The sequence below is a fragment of the Chiloscyllium plagiosum genome, chromosome 3 (genome assembly GCF_004010195.1).
Source record: "Chiloscyllium plagiosum isolate BGI_BamShark_2017 chromosome 3, ASM401019v2, whole genome shotgun sequence".
Classification (NCBI taxonomy): Eukaryota; Metazoa; Chordata; class Chondrichthyes; order Orectolobiformes; family Hemiscylliidae; genus Chiloscyllium; species Chiloscyllium plagiosum.
Window position 1 is genome coordinate 17,288,558 of NC_057712.1, and position 23,572 is coordinate 17,312,129.

The window sequence follows — 23,572 nt, forward strand, 5'->3', positions numbered from 1 at the left end:
GGGTGGGAAGAGGTGTAATCCAGGTAGCTGTGGGAGTCGGTGGGTTTGTAAAAAATGTCAGTGTCAAGTCGATCATCATTAATGGAGATAGAGAGGTCCAGGAAGGGGAGGGAGGTGTTAGAAATGGTTCAGGTAAATTTGAGGTCAGGGTGGAATGTGTTAGTGAAGTTGATGAATTGCTCAACCTCCTCGCGGGAGCATGACGTCGCGCCAATGCAGTCATCAATGTAGCGGAGGAAGAGGTGGGTAGTGGTGCTGGTGTAATTACGGAAGATCAACTGCTCTACATAGCCAACAAAGAGACAGGCATAATACAAAGGAGAAATTGTTAAGGGTGAGGACCAGTTCGGCCAAACGAATGAGTGTCGGTGGAAGGGTACTGTTGGGGACGTCTGGAGAGGAAAAACAGAGGGCTTGGAGGTCCTGGTCATGGCAGATGGAGGTGTGCTGGATGTCTAGAGGAATTGGGGGTTTGGTTAAGAAAAAGAAGGAAACATATATGAGGCATAGATAGGAGAGATCGAGTGAATGCTTAGAGTATGAAGGCAGTTGGAGTATACTTAAGAGGGAAATCAGGAGGGCAAAAAGGGGAAATGAGAGAGCTTTGGCAAATAGGGTTATGGAGAATCCAAAGAATTTTTACAAATATATTAAGGGCAAATAGGTAACTGCGGAGAGAATAAGACCCTTCAAAGATCAGCAAGGCAGCCTTTTTGTGGAACTGTAGGAGGTGGGGGAGATTCTAAACAAGTATTTTGCATCAGTGTTTACTGTGGTGAAGGACATGGAAGATCCAGAATGGAGGGAAATTGATGGTGACATCTTGAAAAATGTCCATATTAAAGAAGAGGAGGTGCTGGATTTCTTGAAATGCATAAAGGTGGGTAAATCCCAGGACCTGATCAGGTGTACCCTAGAATTCTGTGGGAAGCCAGGGAAGTGATTGCTGGGAGCCTTGCTGAGATATTTGTATCATCAATAGTCATAGATGCAGTGTCAGAACACTGGAGGTTGGCTAACATGGTGCCACTATTTAAGAAAGGTGGTAAGGAAAAGTCAAGGTCCGTGGTGGACAGAATTTACACATATTTTGAAAGGCAAGGACTAATTAGGGATAGTCAGCATGGCTTTGTGCGTGGGAAATCATGTCTCACAAATTTGAATTTTTTCAAGAAGTGACAAAGAGGATTGATGAGGACAGAGCGGTGGAAGTGAAGTATTTGGACTTCAGTAAGGCAAACAACAAGGTTCCCCATGAGAGACTGGTTAGCAAGCTTAGATCTCATGGAATACAGGGAAAACTAGTCATTTGGATGCAGAATTGACTTGAAGGTAGAAGACAGGAGTGTGGTGGTAGAGGATTGCTTTTCAGACTGGAGGCCTGTGACCAGTGGAGTGCCACAAGGATCAGTGCTGTGTCCACTATTTTTCATCATTTTATATAAATATTTGGATGTGAACATAATAGGCATAGTTAATAAGTTTGCAAATGACACCACAATTGGAGATGTAGTGGACAGCGAAGAAGGTTACCTCAGATTACAATGGGATCTTGATCAGATGGGCCAATGGGCTGAGGATTAGATTAGATTACTTACAGTGTGGAAACAGGCCCTTCGGCCCAACAAGTCCACACCGACCCGCCGAAGCGCAACCCACCCATACCCCTACATCCACCCCTTTAACCTAACACTACGGGCAATTTAGCATGGCCAATTCACCTGACCCGCACATCTTTGGACTGTGGGAGGAAACCGGAGCACCCGGAGGAAACCCACGCAGACACGGGGAGAATGTGCAAACTCCACACAGTCAGTCGCCTGAGTCGGGAATTGAACCCGGGTCTACAGGCGCTGTGAGGCAGCAGTGCTAACCACTGGGCCACCGTGCCGCCCACCGACCACCGTGCCGCCCACCAAAGTGACAGATGGAGTTTAATTTAGATAAATGAAAGATGCTGCATTTTGGAAAAGCAAATCAGAGCAAGACTTATACACTTAATGGTAAGGTCCTGGGAGTGTTGCTGAACAAAGAGACCTTGGAGTGCAAGTTCATAGTTCCTTGAAAGTAGAATCGCAGATAGATAGGATAGTGAAAAAAGTGTTTGGTAAGCTTTCCTTTATTGGTCAGAGTATTGATTATAGGAGTTGGGAGGTCATGTTGCAGCTGTACAGGACATTGGTTATGCCACTTTTTGAATATTGCGTGCAATTCTGGTCTCCTTTCTATTGGAAGGATGTTGTAAAACTTGAAAGGGTTCAGAAACGATTTACAAGGATGTCGCCAGGGTTGGAGAATTTGAGCTAAAGGGAGAGGCTTAATAGGCTTGGGCTGTTTTCCCTGGAGCTTCAGAGGCTGAGGGGTAACCTGAGAGGTATATAAAATCAGGAGGGGCATGGATTGGATAAATAGACAGTCTTTTCCTTGGGATGAGGGAGTCCAGAACTGGAGGGCATAGGTTTTGGGTGAGAGGGGAAAGATATAAAAGGGACCTAAGGGTCAATGTTTTCACACACAGGGTGGTGCATGCATGGAATATGCTGCCTGGGGAAGTGGAGGAAGCTGGTACAATTGCAGCATTTAAAAGGCATCTGGATCGGTATATGAATAGGAAGGGTTTAGAGGTATATGGGCAAAATGCTGGCTAATGGGACTAAATTAGGTTGAGTTATATGGTCAGTATGGACAAGTTGGGCCGAAGGGTCTGTTTTGTGCTGTACATCTGTGACTCTAAGATATTTTGTACAGCTACCTTGCTGGAGACAGTTGTTAGGTCCTTGCAATATAGTATTGAAGAAAAGGTAAAGTTTTATCAACCAAGTTGAGTTCTTTGAGGAGATTGCTAGATTAATGAAGGTATGTTAATACATTGTCATTTTCAAAAAAAACTTTAACAATGTACTGCACAAAACATTGCTATTAGATCATGTGGAATTGGAGGGTGAATTCCTGGGTTAGATCGAAAATTTATTGTCCTCACATAGTGGGTTACCATTCGTGATAGTGATTCCAATCACCAACACATGACATTCCATGAGAATCAATGTTCTTCTCAATCTATATTAATGATCTGAATGAAGCCATTAGGATTACTGTCTGCAAACTATATTAAAACAAGCCAGTATTAGTACACTTCAGAAAGACAACCAGCTCTAGTCACTTTCGTGTATTGGGCTATCAATACAGACAACTGTATTATGGGGTTAGTACCAAACTCAAAAATAATGAGCATTCTACCAATTGATCATGTAATCCGTCTTGTTTTTCATTCCTTTTCAATTCAGGTTGAGATCTGGTTCCCATGGGGTCAGACTTTCAATATCTTATCCAGGTAACTTTTTTTAATGCCTGATCCTGAATAGTGTGCTAAATGTGTGAACATAGCATATAAAATGGCATCCTTAAGAGCATGTGGCCAACGTTTGTAATTTTCCCTCTTATCATGAATGTTTTACTGCAAGCACTTTATCTTTTGAACACCATATGCCTTATTGCCTGAAACATAAATGGTATATCTGTCACAAAATAAGAGAAACAAAGGACTAGCTATGGTGTGAAACATAATTTACTCATAAATGCAGAGCAATCCATTGATTATAATGTCCTAGCTAGTTATTTGATGACTGCAGATTATGTGGTGCAGGACCACCCTGTCTTATCATATTGTAAACAGAATGATTTCAATGTCTGTTTGCTGATGTGTTTCATTGAGCTATGTTTTTATCTACTTTTTCATTGTCAAATGATGTATACTGTGAAACTTATACTCATTATTGTTACAACATGTAAGCTTGCATGTATTTCATGTTTTTAACATAATGTCCCAAGGTTTACATAAATGGACATAATGAAAGAAGATAGTACCAAAAATAAAAGATTCCTGGGAGAGATGGGCAATCAAAAGAAATTTAAAATTCATCACATTAACTAAAAGTGAAACTCACTGCAGTAAAAAGCTGGAAGTACTATTTATTTTGTGGGGAAATATGCAAGTATATATGTGTCAGCTGGGTGGATTTTGCTATCCTGTTAATGCCTTCTCAATGTTTAGACATGGTTAAGGGTCCAGTCACATTACAGTATTCCTTTTGTAACTTTGAAACAGTTCCAATAGTGAATCAGGTTGGCAAAGTTCAAAATGTTTGCCAAAAATATCCACTTAGAAGTGCAAGTAAACATGTTACAATTCTCCAGGAAAGATGATAATGGTTTTACCTACTGAGTGTAGAACTAGATTTTTTGCACAGCCTAGATTCAAGTTTAAGACTGTGTGAAGTTTAATAGCAACTGCCGTCAATCTTAGAATTGTGGGAGAGAAGTTAAAGAAAATAACATTTTTGTAGCATCAACGCATAACGTTCTTTAGAGTCTCAAAAACAAAACACGCTTCTTAAGGTCTGCCTTTTCTCATGCTTTACTTTCACCTTGCAACAGTCAGTGATTTTATTTTTGTTTTTTTTTCAGATAAAGATCTTGTTGACCACAACCTAGATCGTAAATACATGTTTAATGATTTTTATTTTTAAAGATGGAGAGAAGCACAATGAGGTGATGGGATCAGGGGATACAGCACCAAAGAATAACATATCTACATATCCCTTAAAACATCACATAGTTGCATGTACAGCCATTAACCTTAAGGGGCTGATCAAATAAGTAGGTTTTAAGGAGAGTTGTAAAGTGGTTGTGGTGCAGAAATTCAGGAAAAGAATTCTTGATCTGAAAGCCTCGATAGTGAAATTATGTCCATTCACAAATATCCAAAAAGACAGTTGGTGAAATGCAACAGCTCCCAGATCCTGTTACGGCTGGATACATTTGAAAGAGGTAGGACATTATTTGGTCTTTAGGGATTCACAAACAACGGGGTAGAAACAGATCAAAGTCTCCTGGAAAATGTTCAGTGCTCAATTGATCTTGGACATTTTTGGTTCTCTAAGTCAGACAATGTGCATTTTGGCTCTTTACATATGCTAGTGAGAAATTCTAATGCCTGTTTCCAAACCCCAAGAAATCAGAAGTTGATGGATTATTATGCTTGGAAATGATGGAGAGTTTGAGGGACATGATGAAGGGTAGAACTGAGTGTCTTCTGTGTATATCTGAAACCTAATACCATGTCCTCAGATGGGTTGAAAGTGGTGCTCATTTTTGGAGAGATAGTGTCTAACCAGTTGTTGCATGTTTGTTCAATCATGACAGCTGCCATATCAGTACAATTTTATTCTCCTTTCAGTCCATAGCTACTTAAACATTTGAAATGCATTTCAACACATTGAGAAGATGTTTTGTTCCCAGATAACATTTTACATTTGTTGTAATGATGTAAAAGATGTCCTCTGTTTAGTGTTTGCTTTGTGATGAAAAATTTCCATTTCCTTGTGTGTATGTATAAACCTGAAAAAGATAAGTTGGAAGGATTCCGTTCAGACTTCATGCTGCCATATAGGCTATTTTTCATTGCTACAGTGTGTGTGAGATGAGAAATAGCCTTGAACTATAACCCTTTGTCTAGAAGTTCTATGCTAATTATACTTTAGCAATGTAATCCTGTGTCAACAATTGAAGATATATTTTTACATTTCAATTAATTTCAAAATCAGTCATATTTACATAATTTATTGCAAATATTTAAAATGCTTTAATCAAAGCACAGGAAATACACTTCAAAATTGATTGCAATTGAGATGTTACTGATTGGATCTTTGGGATACATTAATGAAATAGTAGCTAAGTGACAAATGCCTCTGGCTACTTAGCAAAATAGAGAGACCGATAACAATGCTGAGTTACAACAGTTTTGTCTTCACATTTCTTTATGCAGTTTGAGATCAAGCTTACTTTAACCAAAGAGAATTTGCTGTGATTGAATGTGAACTAATATTAAAGATAAAGCAAAATTTCATCATTACTATTTTTGGTGCATATTCTTGGCATTAGCTATCTGCACAGAAAGTGGTGGCAAAAAGAACCAGTTTCATCAGGCCATGTACCTAATGCCTGCTGTGCACCTAAAGTCACACTTGACATAACCAAAGCGGTTGTTTTGGAAAAAGGGTGCAAACACATGCTTAGTCGATATTATGATTTTAAAAAAACCTGTATAAAACTCTGGTTGTGCTAAAATAGGCATCTGCATATTTAGCACTCGAGTGTTGATTACCAATTTTCTGAGTTTATTCGATGTAGCTTCTACTTATACTGAAGGTGCAGAGCGTGTTAACTAGCAAACAACAAATATCCGAACAGCTCAGGAACCAGGTTCACTGATTCTTGAATGCACTGGAGAGTTTAGTGATGAATTTACAGAGGAGGAGAAATCACCTCACCTACACTAGGAAAAGAAGGCCACAGAAGTAATTAATGTAGTGGATAACATATTGTGATTCTGTGATTGAGCAGCACTTGCTGAACAATATCAAGTGTTCTTGAAATTACACTGACAAAACATTATCTTCAAGTTCGCAATGTGGCTCACTTACCCTTGCAAGAAGCAATGCAGATACTGTAAACAGCAAATTAACTGGTACCTAAGGAACCAGGAGAGTGCCAGTTTGTCCACATAATCCATATAAAAACACATACTAAGTAATAGAAATATCATGTACACATCACTGTTATATTTTATTTACAGTATAAATCACTTGAATAATAATGCAAGTTTGTCTTAAATAAAACTTATCAACGGACAGCCTTCTCAGTCACACCTTCAGGTGACTAATCACATCACAAAGATTGTGATAATACAATAAACTTCCGGTATTTCAGGTATATATTTTTACCCTGTTTACTGAGAATGCTGGGCTCAAAAGGTGCCAAGTGAAATAAAGTTTGCTGTGTGTGAATATATATAATCACATAAATATGTAAGGCCCTGTCCACTACAAATAGAAAAAACATATCTAGTTGCTGGACCTTTTTTAATTGAACAAAAGCATGGCAACAGTATCTTCCTGGGGCATTTTCCATGGCAACATTTTAATCAAGTAGAGCTGATTGGCCAAAGAATCAGCTCCCTTTTCACTTGCAGGAAAAATTGTTGCTTTCTTTGAATCTACAAGATGTAAAGCTTTTCTTTTCTTCACAGTATTCAAATTAACTGAATTTGCAAAGATACTACAGAGATGTACAAAAACTACTGAATGGTTGATGCCTTTAAAAAGTATGCAAATGTATCTCCCTTTCACAAGGTGAAAGCAGACTTTTAGGTACGCAAAAGTGAGGACTGCAGATGTTGAAAACCAGAGTTTAGATCAGTGTGGTGCTGGACAGCAGGTCTGGCAGCATCTGAGGAGCAGGAAAATCGACGCTTCGGGCAAAAGTCTTTCATCAGGAATAGAGGAAGGATGCCTCCAGGATGGAGAGATTTTTTTAAAAATGCAGGCTGATTTGAAAGCATAAAATTTGAGTCCACCTTTGAGCAGGGAACCACCCAGCAATGAGTTTATTGATTGGTTCCATACCACAATTTTAATATATTGCCTAAAGTTTGCATTATGCATGATGACATGAGACAATATTAGCAGTAATGAGGAGGGGACTGGCAGACATATTGGCCAATGACACAGCAAGAGGTAGGCCACTTAGATATCCAGTTTCCTTCACACCCACAACTACTTCTGAACTCAAATCCCACAGACCTCGCCTCATCACAATGGTCATGTGATTTATTTCAAACCTCCTCCGATAGTGGCACAGGCTCTCCACTCTTATCCTTCTCGCTCTATCATTGCAGGTTGCCTATAGTAAGACCCATGTGAGTAGAGCCAACCTCGCACCTCCAGACCTCCTAGGCCACTGGAGGAAAAGAGTAGGAAGGCAGTGTCTCAATTACCGATTCAGAAACTGGGAAACACATAACTTAGAAATTAGTATAGGTCACAAATCATCAAACTTTTGCAAACTGGTGATAGCAGATAAAAGGAATATTATAGATTCTATCTTACTGAGAGGCAAGATGCAGTACAAAGTTTTGCTGCAGAATATAGTCAGATAAAGACCTCAGAGGTCAAGCTTGAGAAGGCTGACAGTGTGCCTGAAAGCTTGTGGGGAATTCTACCTCCAGCTTGACCTAAAGCTTGAGGTAGAGTCTGCAACCCAACCTCTCAAATGTGAGATCTAGCCAGTCCCATCCCATTGACCTTGGAGTCCAACATCTTGCAATGTCTGTTTATAGCTTCTCTAGAATCTGAAGTAGTTTCAGGGAATGGCAAGTTGCTGCTAGGGTTCAGGCAGCCTGCTGATCTGAAAACCTCTGGTGGAGTGATTTAGCAAAGTGTAAATCTGAGGTTATATGTTAATCAGAAGCCCTATATCATTCTGATGAATAGGCTGTGCACTCACACCAAAGCATTATACATATTTCCTGGGTGCAGTGCCCAAAACTAATTGCAGTTCTACAAAAAGGGAAATTGCATACCTGTACCTTTTATTCCCTTAAGTATTGAGGGGTTGATTTCAGAGGTGTGCAAAATGTTTAAAGATTTTGTGGGGTAGATATGTAGGAATGTTTTCCATTGTTAAGGGAATTAAGAACAAAGGAATAGAATTTTAGCATAGTCTCTTTCTCTCTCCTCCAACTTTTACAAGAGATAAAATTAGATTCTATACAACTTGAGCAAAGCTACTTTCTTATTGTATTCCTGCCAATTTCAGATAAACATTTAACACTGATTATATTCTGGATATAACGAGTTTGTTTTCTCCAAGACTAAAAAGTACAACTGGTGTGTGCTCATAACTATTTACTGAGAATTATCCTCCCACGAGTTACATTCCAGGGTAAGATGACCTGATTATTGACTCCTGACACAATCTAATTGTTTGCTTGAAAGTAACTATAAGTAGAGCTTAAATTTACTTGCTGCAATCTGCTTCCTGAAAGCAGCGTTCACAACTCCAAACTCCAAAAATCTAGACCATGTCTGGCAATATTTCAAAGATTTCTGAACATATTTACCCTTCATTACCATTAGCACAAACCCCAATCTATCACTCCGCCAATTTTTTCCTCTGACTTGTCTTTTAAAGTTCATTTAGCAATGATTCCATGGTTGCCCCTGGCCCTGCACCTCTTGTCCAAATGTTTATTCATATGCAAGGTATGCTAATGGATGTTGATTTGCTATTTAACTTTGAGCCTATCATAGCTGCACCACTTGCTCTACTGCCTGATCTCAGTAGGTAAAAACAATGACTGCAGATGCTGGAAACTAGATTCTGGATTAGTGGTGCTGGAAGAGCACAGCAGTTCAGGCAGCATCCGAGGAGCAGTAAAATCAACGTTTCGGGCACAAGCCCTTCATCAGGAATAAAGGCAGAGAGCCTGAAGGGTGGAGAGATAAGCTAGAGGAGGGTGGGGATGGGGAGAAAGTAGCAATAGGTGAGTGGGGAAGGGGATGAAGGTGATGCGTCAAGGAGGAGGGTGGAAAAGAAGATAGGCAGGTAGGACAAGTCATGGGGACAGTGCTGAGCTGGAAGTTTGGAACTAGGGTGAGGTTGGGGAAGGGAAATGAGGAAACTGTTGAAGTTCACATTGATGCCCTGGGGTTGAAGTGTTCCGAGGTGGAAGATGAGGCGTTCTTCCTCCAGGCGTCTGGTGGTGCGGGAGCGGTGGTGAAGGAGGCCTAAGACCTCCATGTCCTCGGCAGAGTGGGAGAGGGAGTTAAAATGTTGGGCCACAGGGCGGTGTGGTTGATTGGTGTGGGTGTCCCGGAGATGTTCCCTAAAACGCTCTGCTAGGAGGCGCCCAGTCTCCCCAATGTAGAGGAGACCGCATCGGGAGCAACGGATACAATAAATGATATTGGTGGATGTGCAGGTAAAACATTGATGGATGTGGAAGGCTCCTTTAGGGCCTTGGATGGAGGTGAGGGAGGAGGTGTGGGCACAGGTTTTACAGTTCCTGCGGTGGCAGGGAAAAGTGCCAGGATGGGAGGGTGGGTCGTAGGGAGGCGTGGACCTGACCAGGTAGTCACGGAGGGAACGGTCTTTGCGGAAGGCGGAGAGGGGTGGGAAAAGAAGGAGGCCATCTGGTGTGTTCTGTGGTGGAACTGGTCCTCCTTGGAGCAGATACGGCAGAGGCGGAGGAATTGGGAATACGGGATGGCATTTTTGCAAGAGGTGGGGTGCAAAGAGGTGTAATCCAGGTAGCTGTAGGAGTCGGTGGGTTTGTAAAAAATGTCAGTGTCAAGTCGGTCATTATTAATGGAGATGGAGAGGTCCAGGCAGGGGAGGGAGGTGTCAGAAATGGTCCAGGTAAATTTAAGGTCAGGGTGGAATGCGTTGGTGAAGTTGATGAATTGCTCAACCTCCTTGCGGGAGCACGAGGTGGCGCCAATGCAGACATCAATGTAGCGGAGGAAGAGGTGGGAGTGGTGCCGGTGTAATTATGGAAGATCAACTGTTCTATGTAGCCAACAAAGAGACAAGGATAGCTGGGGCTTGTACGTGTGCCCATGGCTACCCCTTTGGTCTGGAGGAAGTGGGAGGATTCGAAAGAGAAATTAAGGGTGAGGACCAGTTCGGCCAAACGAATGAGAGTGTCGGTGGAAGGGTACCTGTTGGGGACGTCGGGAGAGGAAAAAAACGGAGGGCTTGGAGACCCTGGTCATGGCAGATGGAGGTGTAGAGGGATTGGATATCCATGGTGAAGATGAGGCGTTGGGGGCTGGGGAAACGGAAGTCTTGGAGGAGATGGATGGCATGGGTGGTGTCTCGAACGTATGTGGGGAATTCCTGGACTGGGGGGATAGGACAGTGTCGAGGTAGGTAGAAATAAGTTCAGTGGGGCAGGAGCATGCTGAGACAATGGGTCGGCCAGGGTGGTCTGGCTTGGAGATCTTGGGAAGGAGGTAGAACCAGGCAGTGCAGGGTTCCCGGACTAGAAGGTTGGAAGCTGTGGGTGGGAGATCTCCTGAGGTTCTGTATGGTCTGGAAGATGATGGTTTGGTGATGGGGGGGTGGGGTCATAGTCGAGGTGGCGGTAGGAAGAGGTGTCCTCGAGTTGGCGTTTGGCTTCAGCAGTGTAGAGGTCAGTGCGCCAGACTACCACTGCGCCCCCTTTATCTGCTGACTTGATGGTGAGGTCGGGATTGGAGCAGAGGATTGGAGGGCTGCGCATTGTGAGGGTGAGAGGTTGGAGTGGGGGAGGGGGGTAGACAGGTTAAGGCGGTTAATGTCCCGGCGGCAGTTGGCTCCCATCAGAAGTTTTTAACAACTGTGAATAGAGAGAATTACAAATTGAGAACTGATACTCCACAGTCTCACTACTGATTGAAAGGTGTTAATGTAAGAAAAAAGACTAATAAGGAAGCATCAACTTGGATTGAAATAGCAGCTCTTTCATATAAAGTACTCTATGCTCCAGAGAGGCATGGTTTTGTATTCGAGGTGGGATAGGAAGAAAGATGATTGCCACTTCTTGAGAAATGTTATCCTCAATGGCAAGTGAATGTAAGCAAATTAATTTCATTGCAAAACTGCAGTTTGAACATGTGGATGCTTAGGAATTGGATGTGATGTAGTACTGAGCAAACTGTGGCAAAGTGGTATTCCTCCTAATGTCCAAGGAGGCCTGGCTTCAAGTCCCATCTGCTCCAGAGCTATGTCATCAGGAAATAGCTTCAGTATTCTGGCACAGGAGGCTGATAAGCTCAGTCAGCTGGATGGTTACTTTGCAAAATTCCTGCACTGGATGAGTTCACAAAGCAGGACTCTCAATCTCAGCCTCTCCCCTCACCTGAGAAATGTTGACCTGCAGGCTAAGCCACCACCAGTCCATCACCTCTCTCTCTCTCAGGACAGAGCAGTCCTATGCTTCAGTAAAAATCTGGTGACTTTACTCTTCCACTGGCGGTGTCGCTGCCTTCTGGGCGGGAAAGCGTGCCACCTGGTCCGCAAAGGCATGAAAGAACCTGCTCCACTAGAATACAGTAGAACCTCTATTATATCCAACAAGACGGCCAGGGAATATTTTGTTCGGATAATTGATCGTTTGTATAACTGGAAACAAGCAGTAATTTTGGAGTGCTGGTTATCCATATATTTCTTGGTTATCCGACAATGCACGTCATAATGCCGTTTAACTGATAACTGAATGCTGAGTTGCCTAATGCTGTTTTTACGGACCTTGAGATCTAGTTTGGATAATTTGAAATTCGGATAATTGATGTTCGGGTAATCAAGGTTCTCCTGTAATGAAACATAACCGTAAGCTGATGGGGAATTACTGAACAGAACCACGTCATCCGGACTGACATGGGGGTTGGCGTGGCAAGAGGTAGTCTCCAAGCAATCTTGATTTAATATGCTGATGGTGTATTATTTCCTTTTGAAACAACCAGCCCGGCCCCAACATTGGGCAGTGCGGTTCCCTGGTTGGTTGTGGGTGGGGGTGAGTTGCAGACTGGCCAGGAGCCGTCAATCATGGTGACGTGTGCCAATGGGGCGGGGCTGGGGAGCTCGCTCCACTGATTACAGACAAGAGCAAACCGACCAGGGCCGGTTTGGGCCGGAGACGTCGCCTGGCAACCCGGCTTCGCTCTATAAAAGGCGGCGGGACGGCGGCCGACCGGCTTTATCCTGTCAGCGGCGGGACGTGAAGGAGTAGAGGGCTCCTTTTTATTTTCCGAACGGATTTCTTCGATGGACATAGTCTTCGTAAATGTTTTTTAAGGTAACCGTTTTCCCTCACGCTGCTACCTGTACGAGTAAGGCCGTTGGCGTGTTTATATAAAAGTCATAACGCGACTTTAGCTAAACGCCACGTGTTAATTTGGGTTGATGGTGCCGGGAAAGTCACCGTTTTCCCCCAGAAGATCACAATGGCCACATCTGTAAGTTTAAAAGAAAGTCGAATTCGCTCAGAGGGATTTCATATCGTTCTTTGTAAAAAATAAAAACGAGATAATATGCAGCGTGAAATTATAAAGATAATCCACCTGATCCCAGGCCATTGGCTGAGTGGTATTGAAGTGTTTAAATTAACACCATGTTCGTGATCACGGTGAAGCTCTGGTGTTTCTGTGCCCCCTCCCGGGCCGCTCTGATGGAGTATCCTCCGCCGGCTCTCTGCCGGTGAGCGGCCTTCACCCCCGCCCGCTTCCTATTGGTCATCAGGACCGTCAATCAATGTAGACGTATCGGGGGGGGCGGGGCGAGAGTGTGCCCACTGCCCTGGCTGGGGGGCAGAGCCAGTCACTGCCCAGTCTGAGCTGGGCCAGGCAGAGCCGGAGTCGCTGCCCTGGCTGGGGGGCAGAGCCAGTCCATGCCCAGTCTGAGCTGGGCCAGGCAGAGCCGGAGTCGCTGCCCTGGCTGGGGGGCAGAGCCAGTCACTGCCCAGTCTGAGCTGGGCCGGACCGAGCTGAGCCAGAGTTGCTGCTCTTACTGAGCTAAACATCACACAACAGCAGGTTATAGTCCAACAAGTTTAATTAGAAGCACTAGCTTTCTGAGCACCGCTCCTTAATCAGGTGGTTGTGGAATACATAATTGTAAGGCACAGAGTTAATAGCAAAAGTTTACTGTGTGATGTAACTGAAATTATACATTGAAAAATACCTTGATTTTTTTGTTAAGTCTCTCATCTATTAGAATGACCGTGTTAGTTTCCCTTTCTTCATATGTAAATCACAATTTTTAAAAAAATTTACATTCTCAGGTTAACTTTAACAATTGGTGTCAGCTCAGATAATATGTTGAAGGTGTTAGCCCCCTGTGTGCTGCTGTCTGTGCCATAATGTTTAGGCCAATTCTAATCTAAAAAATGAGTCTTACATCGATTCATGCAGTTTTTGAGCAAAGTACAATATAACTCTGCAAATACAAATTCACTCCACAAACCTGTATGTGTATGTGTGTGTTTTAGTATAGAATTAGTCTAAACATTATAGCAGACAACAGCACACAGGGCTAACACCTTCAACACATTATCTGGGCTGACACCAATTGTTAAAGTTAACCTGAGAATGTAACTTTTTATATATAAAAATTTTGTGATTTACATGTGAAAGAAGTGAAACTAACGTGGTCATTTCTAACAGATGAGAGACTTACAAACAATCAAGGTATTTTACAATGTATAATTGCAGTTACATCACACTGTAAACTTTTGTTATAAATTCTGTCTTACAATTGTGTATTCCACAACCACCTGATGAAGGAGCAGTGCTCCGAAAGCTAGTGCTTCCAATTAAACCCACTCCAGAGTCACTGACCTTACTGAGTTGATAGAGCAGAGTGAGGCATTCCCCACTGTTGGACTCACTGATCTTTAATGAGCTAGACAGAGCAGTGTCAGGTTGTGTCCACTGCCAGAGTTATTGATCTTACTGAGCTGAGCAGAGCAGAGTCACTGGGAGAAAGTGAGGACTGCAGATACTTGATATCAGAGTGTGGTGCTGGAAGAACACAGCCAATCAGGCAGCATCCAAGGAGCAGGAGAGTTGACGTTTCGAACATAAGCACTTCATCAGGAATCTCTGCAGAGTCACTGACCTTACTGAGCAGGGCAGAGTAGAGTGAGAGTGTGCCCACTACAAGAGTCTCTGATCTTACTAAGCTGAGTTAAAAATCATACAACACCAGGTTATAATCAACAGGTTCATTTGGAAATACAAGTTTTCAGAGTGCTGCTCCTTTGTCAGGTAGCTCATGGAGCAGGACCATAGGATACAGAATTTATAGCAAAAGATCATGGTGTCATCCAACTCATGCGATATATTGAACAAACTTAGATTGCTGTTAAATCTTTCATCTTTTAGAATCGGTTGCAGGTTTTGATTCATTAATATATAATTCCAAAGCATTTTCAAGTCACATTCTTGTGATAATGTAAACTTTTATAAAAAAGTGACAGCTCAGTGCATTAAAGGTGCAAGGTTAGAGTCTGTATGTATTCCAGTCTTGAGTCAGACTGGTTCTATTTCCAAAGTAGGAATTTATAAAATGCCACATGTAATTGACTGTACTTTTAGAACGAAATAGAATGTATCTGCAATTAAGAGTTCTGCAAATGCAAATTCACCCCATAGATGTGTGTGTGTATACATTCATGTGAGGGAGAGAAAGAGTGTGTGTGTCAGAGAGAGTGAGTGTGTGTGTGCCTGATGGGGATGGAGTATATGCCTGTGTGGGTGAGAGTGTGGGGGTGTTTGTGTATATTTGAGAGAGCGCGCGTGTGTGTCAGTATGTAAGAGTGTGTGTGCTTGTGTTAGTGTATAGTATAGAAGGGTGACCTGTAGTGTGACATGAATCCAGGGTCCTGGTTGAGGCCATCCTCATGGGTACCAAATTTGGCTATCAGCTTCTACTTGGCATTGTTACGTATCCCAAAGTCTGGAGGATGGTCACCCAGAGATCAGAGGCCAAATGTCCTTGACTGCCGAAGTGTTCCCCAACTGGGAGGGAACATCCCTGCATTATCTGAGCTGAGATGTCACCTTTTCTATAAAACTTTAATGTTATCTCAGAAATGTGATTTGAAGGAAATTCTGGGACTTGCATATTTAATGAATCAAAACCTGCAGTGGATTCGAAAAGATGGAAGACTTAACAGGAGTCTAGGTTTGTTGAATATATTGCATCAGTTGTATGACACTATGATCTTTTGCTATAACTTCTGTGATCTTGCCCCACTGGCTACCTGACAAAGATGCAGCACTCCAAAAGCTTGTACTTCAAAATAAACCTGTTGGACTGTAACTGGTTGTTTGTGAGATTTTTAACTTGGTCGACCCCTGTCCAATACCATGGACATCATGGCTTACTGAACATGTGAAGAATGAAAGTGCCCACTTCCAAAGACACTAACCTTGCTGAGCAGAGCAGTAGCTTGCATTTGTGCAGTGTAACTTGCTTAGTTCAAAGGGGCTAGCATGTTTTCACTTTTAATTCTGTTTGTTGTGCAAATTTGTCTGGTTTCTTCTGTTTCAGAACGAACAAGTCACAAAGGTATATAACGGCTACGCAGAGAGCCCAGACCTTGCGCTGTATCTTAGAGGGTTCAACTCTGTTGGAAAGCCACCTTGGCCAGATAGCTGAGTTCTGCTTTTAACTAGATTCCATCTCTTACTTGCCTGTGTAAGTATAAATGTTTAACGTTTAACAGTGTGTTGAATTAGATGGATTGTTGTCCCATGTCACTTAACTGCTTTTTTCCAGTTTGTTGCATATTGCAGATTCCTGCTTCGTGCATCATCCTATAAATTTCAGAATGAATGACTTCAGCAATAATGAATTTGATTTTGCCTTCCTTGAGGAAGGATTTAGTGCAAGGGACATCTTGGAAAGCAAAATAAATGAAGTGTCTCATTCTGTAAGTATTTGTCACTTGATTGCCAGTTACTTGATTATCTAACCTTGAAGTGATGCAAACTGACCTTAATTTCCTTTCCCCATTTTAAACTGTGCTGTTCTGTGGACTTTCTATCAGCATTTTTCTGCACTATTGATCGTATTTAATTTAGAAGTATTTCTAGTATGGAAATTTGACCTTGTACTATTGTATTCTTAGGATGACAAAGATGCTTTTTATGTTGCTGACTTGGGTGACGTTGTCAAAAAGCACATGCGCTGGCAAAGGGTTCTTCCTCGTGTGGCTCCTTTTTATGCTGTCAAATGCAATGATGACAAGGCTGTGGTTAAAACTCTTGCTACTTTGGGTGCTGGATTTGATTGTGCTAGCAAGGTATGTGAAAATCTGACTTTTGCATTCTAGCTTAAGCTTGCCTGTGCTATTGTAATGATTTTAATGCAGTCATTCTTTGCAGACTGAAATTCAGATGGTACAGTCCCTTGATGTTCCAGTTGAGAAAATAATCTATGCCAACCCATGTAAACAATTGTCTCAAATCAAATATGCAGCCACACATGGGGTGCAGATGATGACATTTGATAGTGAAGTGGAGCTGATGAAAGTAGCAAGAGGTCATCCAAGTGCAAAGTAAGTTGCTGGTTTTTATACTAAAGTTTCAAATTTGTACAAAAAATGCAGAAGTAATTTTGGAACTTGCGGATAGCTTTGGGATTTTTAAGGAAATAAAAAAATGACAGATCTTTAATTTCTGATATGTTTTTGAAATGATGCTTTCAAAGATATTTAAGGGAGTGATAGAGTTAGTAGGTAAAATTTAGATGGTGAGAATGAAATGTAGGATAAGGATGTTTTTGTAAGGTGTAGATAACTTGGCGAACTGCTAATTTAAGTGTAGTGGAGGATGGATATATGTAATCAGTTCTGCAATTTTTTTGCATGGTTTTTCAACAATTCTAATAAGAAAAAAAAAATGAAGTATTTAAAGCTAATGAAAGTGTTTTCTCAAACTGCATTTACATCTTGGATGCAGAGATGTTGAGTGAACCCAAATGTTCAATAGTCCTTTGGATTTTCTGGGATTCCAAAGGAAAGAAGAGATCTAATTACGAGTTGAAAAGCTCTGTCCACTGGAAATATGCAGGATGGCAAATTACATTTTGTCCTGTATGTGCCTTTCTTTATGACTGGACATTTCAGTTTAGTTAGTAGAATGGGCAAAATCAGGTTTTTTACGTGAAATACTGGAGAATCTTGGCTGAATGTTTTGCTTGCCCTTCAGGCGTGGGTTAATTCGTTAATGATATGAAAACACTCTTTTTCAATTGCATATCTGCCTTTCTTATAACTTGATACTGTAGAATGTCTGTTAGTTTTTTGACCTGATTATTTCAGAATTTCTTGATTGAGCAAACCATGTGAGTTGATCTCGCATCTGTCAGTGCTTTGGTCTGGCAGGTCTTAATTCTGGGATGTTGTTTCCTGTGCAGGTTTTCATGTTTTTAGGTTGCCTGTGGTGATTCAGCTGGATATGGGATTCTCCTTTTTATAATGTTTCATTGACGCCTTTATCGAACTAACGTCAAATCCTGGCGTAAAATGCATCCACCTCTCCCTCTGTCCTAGGCTAGTTCTGCGCATTGCTGCTGATGATTCCAAGGCAATCTGTCGCTTAAGTGTGAAGTTTGGAGCAACACTTAAGACTAGTAGACTCCTCCTTGAGCGTGCCAAAGAGCTGGATATTGACATTATTGGAGTAAGGTAGATTGTTCACATTATCTTGACTTTTACTTTGGATTTGAGCAATTCCATGGTAAATGAGACATTTGAACATGTTTGAGTTATTCTAATTCTAAACAATTGTAATTAATTGAAATATTGATGTTGATGCAATGTACCAATCAAAAAGTTACAATGCACTGAGGTTATTTTGTCTAGCCACTTTATGCTGGCTCTCTGTAAAGGCAACCTGTTCATTCCTAGATTCTTCTTTCTGCATTGCTCTGCAAATTATTTTCTGTTTGAATGATCCTCTTAGTATGCCATGATTGAAAAATGTGTCTCCTCCACGTTTTTAAGCAACACTAACCATGCTGCATTTTATACTCTAAAATCCAAAATGATTTTTTTTTTAAATCTGCGTCCTTGGTGTTCTCTCATTCTGCCAGTGTGGGCAGTTTCTCCTCTTCTACCCTGTCCAGGTCCTTGATTATTTTCACCACCTTCATCAATCATCTTCAATACCTTTTAAGGAGAAAACCCCAGCCTATCCATACAACAGGGGTGTCTCATCCCAGGAGCTCTTTTCACCTCTGCATTCTAGAATGCTGTTGCATCCTTCCAGAATTGGACATGACTCCAACTTTGGCCAAGTCAGTGCTTTAGCATTTCACCATAGTTTCCTTGGCTTGATACTCTATCTCCGTTTTAAAATCACAGCATTTTACACACTTCTTGTTAACCACTTTCTCAATCTGCCATGCCACCTTCAATGATTTATGTGCTCCTTGGCTTCTCTTTTCCAGTACCCACTTTAAAGTTGTATCATTTTTGTTATATGTTGTCTTTCCTCATTTTTCCTAACAAAATGTATTACTTCATACTTCTGAGTTAGCCTTCATCTGTCATGTATCTCTCCATTCCCCACAGCCTTTGTCCTGCAGTCATAATGTTATCCTCAGTTCACAATATTTACACAGCATTATTTGACAACTTGTGTCAGTTATGGATGAACGCATTTACTTGTAGACAAGATGATACACTGGAACGTTTGAGAGGTTATAAGATTAGTAGTGTTTTTAAAAAATGCATTAGTGTTATAAAGATTTAAACATTTTAAAAGCACTCCTGTACCTCATTGGTTGAACTCTATTGGCTTTATTAGGTACTGACTATGGACTAATTTTTGTCTCCCCTGTGAAAGCTTTCATGTGGGAAGTGGATGTACAGACGCTCAAACATATGCCCAGGCTATTGCAGATGCTCGTTTTGTTTTTGATTTGGGGGTAGGTTTTTTTAAAAATGTTTTCACATTAACAGTTGTGTGCTTGAGGATACCTCTATTCTTAGTGGAGTTTGAAGCCATCAAAAGTTTCATCATTTGGATTTGTATGTTACCCATTTTATCTTCCTTGCCATATTGTCTGAATTATAGGTTGAGTACGGCTACAACATGTACTTGCTTGATATTGGTGGCGGCTTTCCTGGTTCAGAAGACACTAAGCTTAAGTTTGAAGAGGTAAGAAGTGTTGCTATTGGTCCTTAAGAGAACCTTATCCGAAAATGAAAGTTGATTAACTCTCAAAATTTTTAGATTGCAGCTGTTATCAATCCTGCACTGGACAAATACTTTCCCATTGATTCTGGGGTTCAAGTCATTGCTGAGCCTGGTCGGTTCTACGTGGCATCTTCTTACACACTTGCTGTGAACATTATTGCCAAGAAAGTGGTTCTCACTGAACAGAGCAACTCTGGTGGGTATATCCATGGTGATATAGCCATTTATTGCATGTTAAACCCAGAAATTCTGTTCAAAGAAGATTATATAAAATTCATTACCCTCTGAAACATGTCAGAAAGACGCAGAAATCTTTATCGTGTTGATGTTTGCTATTTGTCAGTGACACCACTAGCGTGGGTCCACTTTCTGTACTGACTGAGGTTACCATGAAAGTCCTCTGAGATTATAGTGACTATTCATTTGGGCACATTAAATATTAGAATGTTGGAGAAATTGAAAGTATACAACTTAATTAAAAAGGCAAATATAAAAGACATTGGCAAGGGAATCAAATAATTAGCAGGGAATAGAGCACCTGCTGGACTCCCTCTTGAAGATCTCTATTGCAATATCTTTTTGTGTTCATCTAATCATTCAAGTAACTTAAGAATTCACTAATTTTTATGCTTTTTTTTTTGTAAATGTCAAGTTTTTTACATTGTGGAAAGAGGCTCTTCAGCAAATCATGTCAGTCATCAACCATCTATCTATTTCTAATTTCATTTTCTAACATTTGGCCTGTGGCCTAATGGTGTTTTAAGTATTGTCTTGTCCTGCCTCTACCACCTTTTTTGACAGTGGAGTCCAGGTACCCACAACTGTCTGTGTGGAAACAAATTGCTCACATCCCTTCTAAATCTCCTGTTGACTGAATTGCTCCAGCTCAGGCAACATCTTCATGCATTTCTGCGTACCCTGTAAAAGGCTTTCTTCCATATTTACAACACCAATGTTTGAGTCGTCTGTGAACTTCCTAACCAGATGTCCTATAGTTATCCAAGCATTAATATACATTATAAAGCTATAGTATGCTTCTGGACACAAACATAATTATAACCCATGACCAACGCCATCTGCCAACTATCGCTAAGCCAATTTTAGATCCAATTTGCTAAATTAGCCCTGGAATTCATGTGCTCTTGCTTCTTGAACAGCGTCTCATGTGAGACTTTGTCAAAGCTTTACTGAAGTCTATGTAGACTACATCTGCTGCTCCACCCTAAATAATGGACTTGTTGCTTCAAATCAAAATAAAATGTGTTAGATGTAATCCCTGGATTTGCAACGTTTCCTATGTTTGCAACTGAATTCAAACTAAAATTTAGCCTTCTGTCTTGATTGGAATAAGTTCATTTTCAATTAAAAGTTTATTTACAATGTGACTATCTTTTAAAGATGAGGATGATGAATGTGACAGGACCGTCATGTACTATGTGAACGATGGTGTTTATGGTTCATTCAACTGCATACTATATGACCATGCTCATGTAATACCAGTTCTACTTAAGGTAAGACCTTTCTTAACATCTTAAATTGTACGTAAGTGTCCAAATAATGTGCATTAAATTAGCATTGTTTCTTTAGAAACAGAAGTCTGATGAGAATCTGTACATGACCAGTATTTGGGGCCCAACCTGTGATGGACTTGATCGTATTGTGGAACGTTGCAGTATGCCAGAGCTTCAGGTTGGAGATTGGATGGTGTTTGAGAACATGGGAGCTTACACTGTCGCTGCTGCCTCAACATTCAATGGATTTCAAAGACCTCAGATTTTTTATGTTATGTCAAGGCCAATGTGGTATAGTATTTCATTATTTACTCTGCACTCTGTTTTCATTCTTGGTTTTCCTATTTTAGTGTACACTAATAAAGTAAAGAAAACGTGAGACCTTATAAATGCCCTGTTGGAATAGTGCAGTGATATTGCAGTTTAAAATGGTGCTTTCCCCCACAAGTCTGGAATTTAGTTTAGAAGTATTTTCTGGAAACCAATTATGTCTGCAATATCAATTTGCAGCCTGATCGATTCAACACCGACTTAAATGTTTGCTCTTAGTCATCTCAGTGTCTCCATGCAATTTAGATTTGAAAACATCTTTCATCTACTGCCAAGCAGTGCCATGGTGTATAATCTATTTTATTTATTCTCCTAGGCAACTAATGCAACGAATCAAGGAAGGTGACTTTCCATCCCAAGTAGAGGATCGTGCTGCTAATACTGTACTGGCGTCCTGTGCCTGGGAAAGTGGAATGGAACTCCTTTGTTCTTCATGCTCTTCAGGAAGAGTCAATGTCTAGATTGTTGCATAGAACTTCACTGGCCATTTGACACTCTTAAGTAGAATGTTTGGGTGATATTAAATGGCTGCTGTTTGGAACTAGTAAATTGTTCTGAGTGCTTCAATTTTAAAGTTGTGGTTTAGTTTATGTATGCAACAAAATGGTTGACTAGGAGATGGAATCACATTCTAAAGTGTTCCTATGGAAACTTGTTTACACTTTTTATAACATTTTTGTATTATTATTTGAACTTGAAATAAAAGATTAAACTTATTTGAACTTTGGTCATTCTTATTGTTTATAGCGTGTGGTGGTGAAGGTTTGAAAAAGTTGCTGACCTGAAGATTTCAGCTGTTGCTTCACAGCTGCTGTCTGACTTGTTTAGTCACAATTACAGGTAGTTCTGGGATAATGCGCATTTCAGCGGTTTGATTTGGCTATAACATCACTTAAAAATTGGAGAATGGTATTTTTCAGAACGCTTACCTCTGGCAAGTAGCACGATTCCAGTGGGGATCGGTTCACATGCTTCGTTCTGCATATTCGCCAGTGTTCACACTTAAATCTCCACGCCATTGTGCATATGTGTCAGTGTCCATACTGAAATCTCCACGCCGTTGTGCATATGCGCCAGTGTTCACATTGAAATCTCCATGCCGTTGTGCATATGCGCCAGTGTCCACACTGAAATCTCCACACTGTCTGCATATGCGCCAGTGTTCACACTGAAATATCCACGCCGTTCTGCATATGCGCCAGTGTTCACACTTAAATCTCCACGCCATTGTGCATATGCGTCAGTGTCCATACTGAAATCTCCACGCCGTTGTGCATATGCGCCAGTGTTCACACTGGAATCTTCACGCCGTTGTGCATATGCGCCAGTGTTCACACTGAAATCTCCACGCCGTTCTGCATATGCGCCAGTGTTCACACAGAAATCTCCACACTGTCTGCATATGCGCCAGTGTCCACACTGAAATCTCCACGCCGTTCTGCATATGCGCCAGTGTTCACACAGAAATCTCTACGCCGTTCTGCACATGCTGGTGTCCGTACTGTTCCACACATGTGATTTTGGTGCTGGTCGTTGTGCCATTCTGCACCTACGTGATGGCAGCTGCTGACACAAGCTTTCTGTGAGAGACTGTATAGGGAGCAGCTTACTTACATTTTTTAAATGTAGTGTTAAATTTGCTTTTTGTTTCATAAATATTATTTCAACTTTCATTCAGGCTGTGCTATGTTTTGTGTTAGACTTGGGTGAGTTTTGAGCGATTGTGGATTTTTTTTTTGTTGTTGGCCTGCCCTAGTCTAGTTATTTCCATTGTGATTTTCTATTGAGGTTTTGCTGGAACGGTGTTGTAGATGTTGGGCCATGACATATTAAATGGTCTACAGAGGAACCTCTATTATCCAAATATTGGATCTTTTGAAGCAGTTCTCAAGGTCCCGATAGAAACATCACATCACAGAGGCGTTTCCAATACTGATTGTGCCTTTTGTTTACAATGATTAAAAATGAACTCGGCTAACTGAAATGCTGCCGAGAACACTCCTGGACATTGATGAGATTCCAGGCACCATCTCCAATGACTGACCTCTCTCTCTTGCACTCCCGCCCCCCCCCCCCCCCAACACTTTCCTTTGAGTTCTACACAGGTATGTACCCTGAACCTCCCCTTCCCTAGATAATCGC

At 41.3% G+C, this 23,572-nt stretch overlaps 1 protein-coding gene across 2 annotated transcripts; it reads left to right on the top strand.

Annotated features, from left to right (window-relative positions):
• Positions 1-12,459: 12,459 nt before the first annotated feature.
• odc1 (ornithine decarboxylase 1) lies at positions 12,460-22,146 on the top strand. 2 transcript variants are annotated; one of them, XM_043677923.1, is made up of 12 exons: positions 12,460-12,676; positions 15,934-16,080; positions 16,162-16,315; positions 16,514-16,687; positions 16,770-16,942; positions 17,939-18,073; positions 19,236-19,317; positions 19,467-19,550; positions 19,626-19,785; positions 20,988-21,100; positions 21,183-21,391; positions 21,747-22,146. In XM_043677923.1, the coding sequence occupies exons 3-12, from the start codon at positions 16,214-16,216 to the stop codon at positions 21,889-21,891; spliced, it is 1,377 nt and encodes a 458-aa protein (XP_043533858.1). In that variant the 5' UTR covers positions 12,460-12,676; positions 15,934-16,080; positions 16,162-16,213; the 3' UTR covers positions 21,892-22,146. The 2 variants fall into 2 exon arrangements, with proteins under 2 accessions (XP_043533858.1, XP_043533849.1); XM_043677914.1 differs by having other exon boundaries at positions 12,473-12,676; positions 21,177-21,391.
• The last annotated feature ends 1,426 nt before the right edge of the window (positions 22,147-23,572 follow it).

Bases quoted from the DNA above. Each gene is read 5' to 3' on its own strand.
- odc1 (XM_043677914.1), top strand. From the start codon at position 16,214: ATGAATGACTTCAGCAATAATGAATTTGATTTTGCCTTCCTTGAGGAA. The intron at 16,943-17,938 runs GTAAGTTGCTGG...CCTCTGTCCTAG, and splicing joins AGAGGTCATCCAAGTGCAAA to GCTAGTTCTGCGCATTGCTG. The intron at 18,074-19,235 runs GTAGATTGTTCA...CCCCTGTGAAAG, and splicing joins ATTGACATTATTGGAGTAAG to CTTTCATGTGGGAAGTGGAT.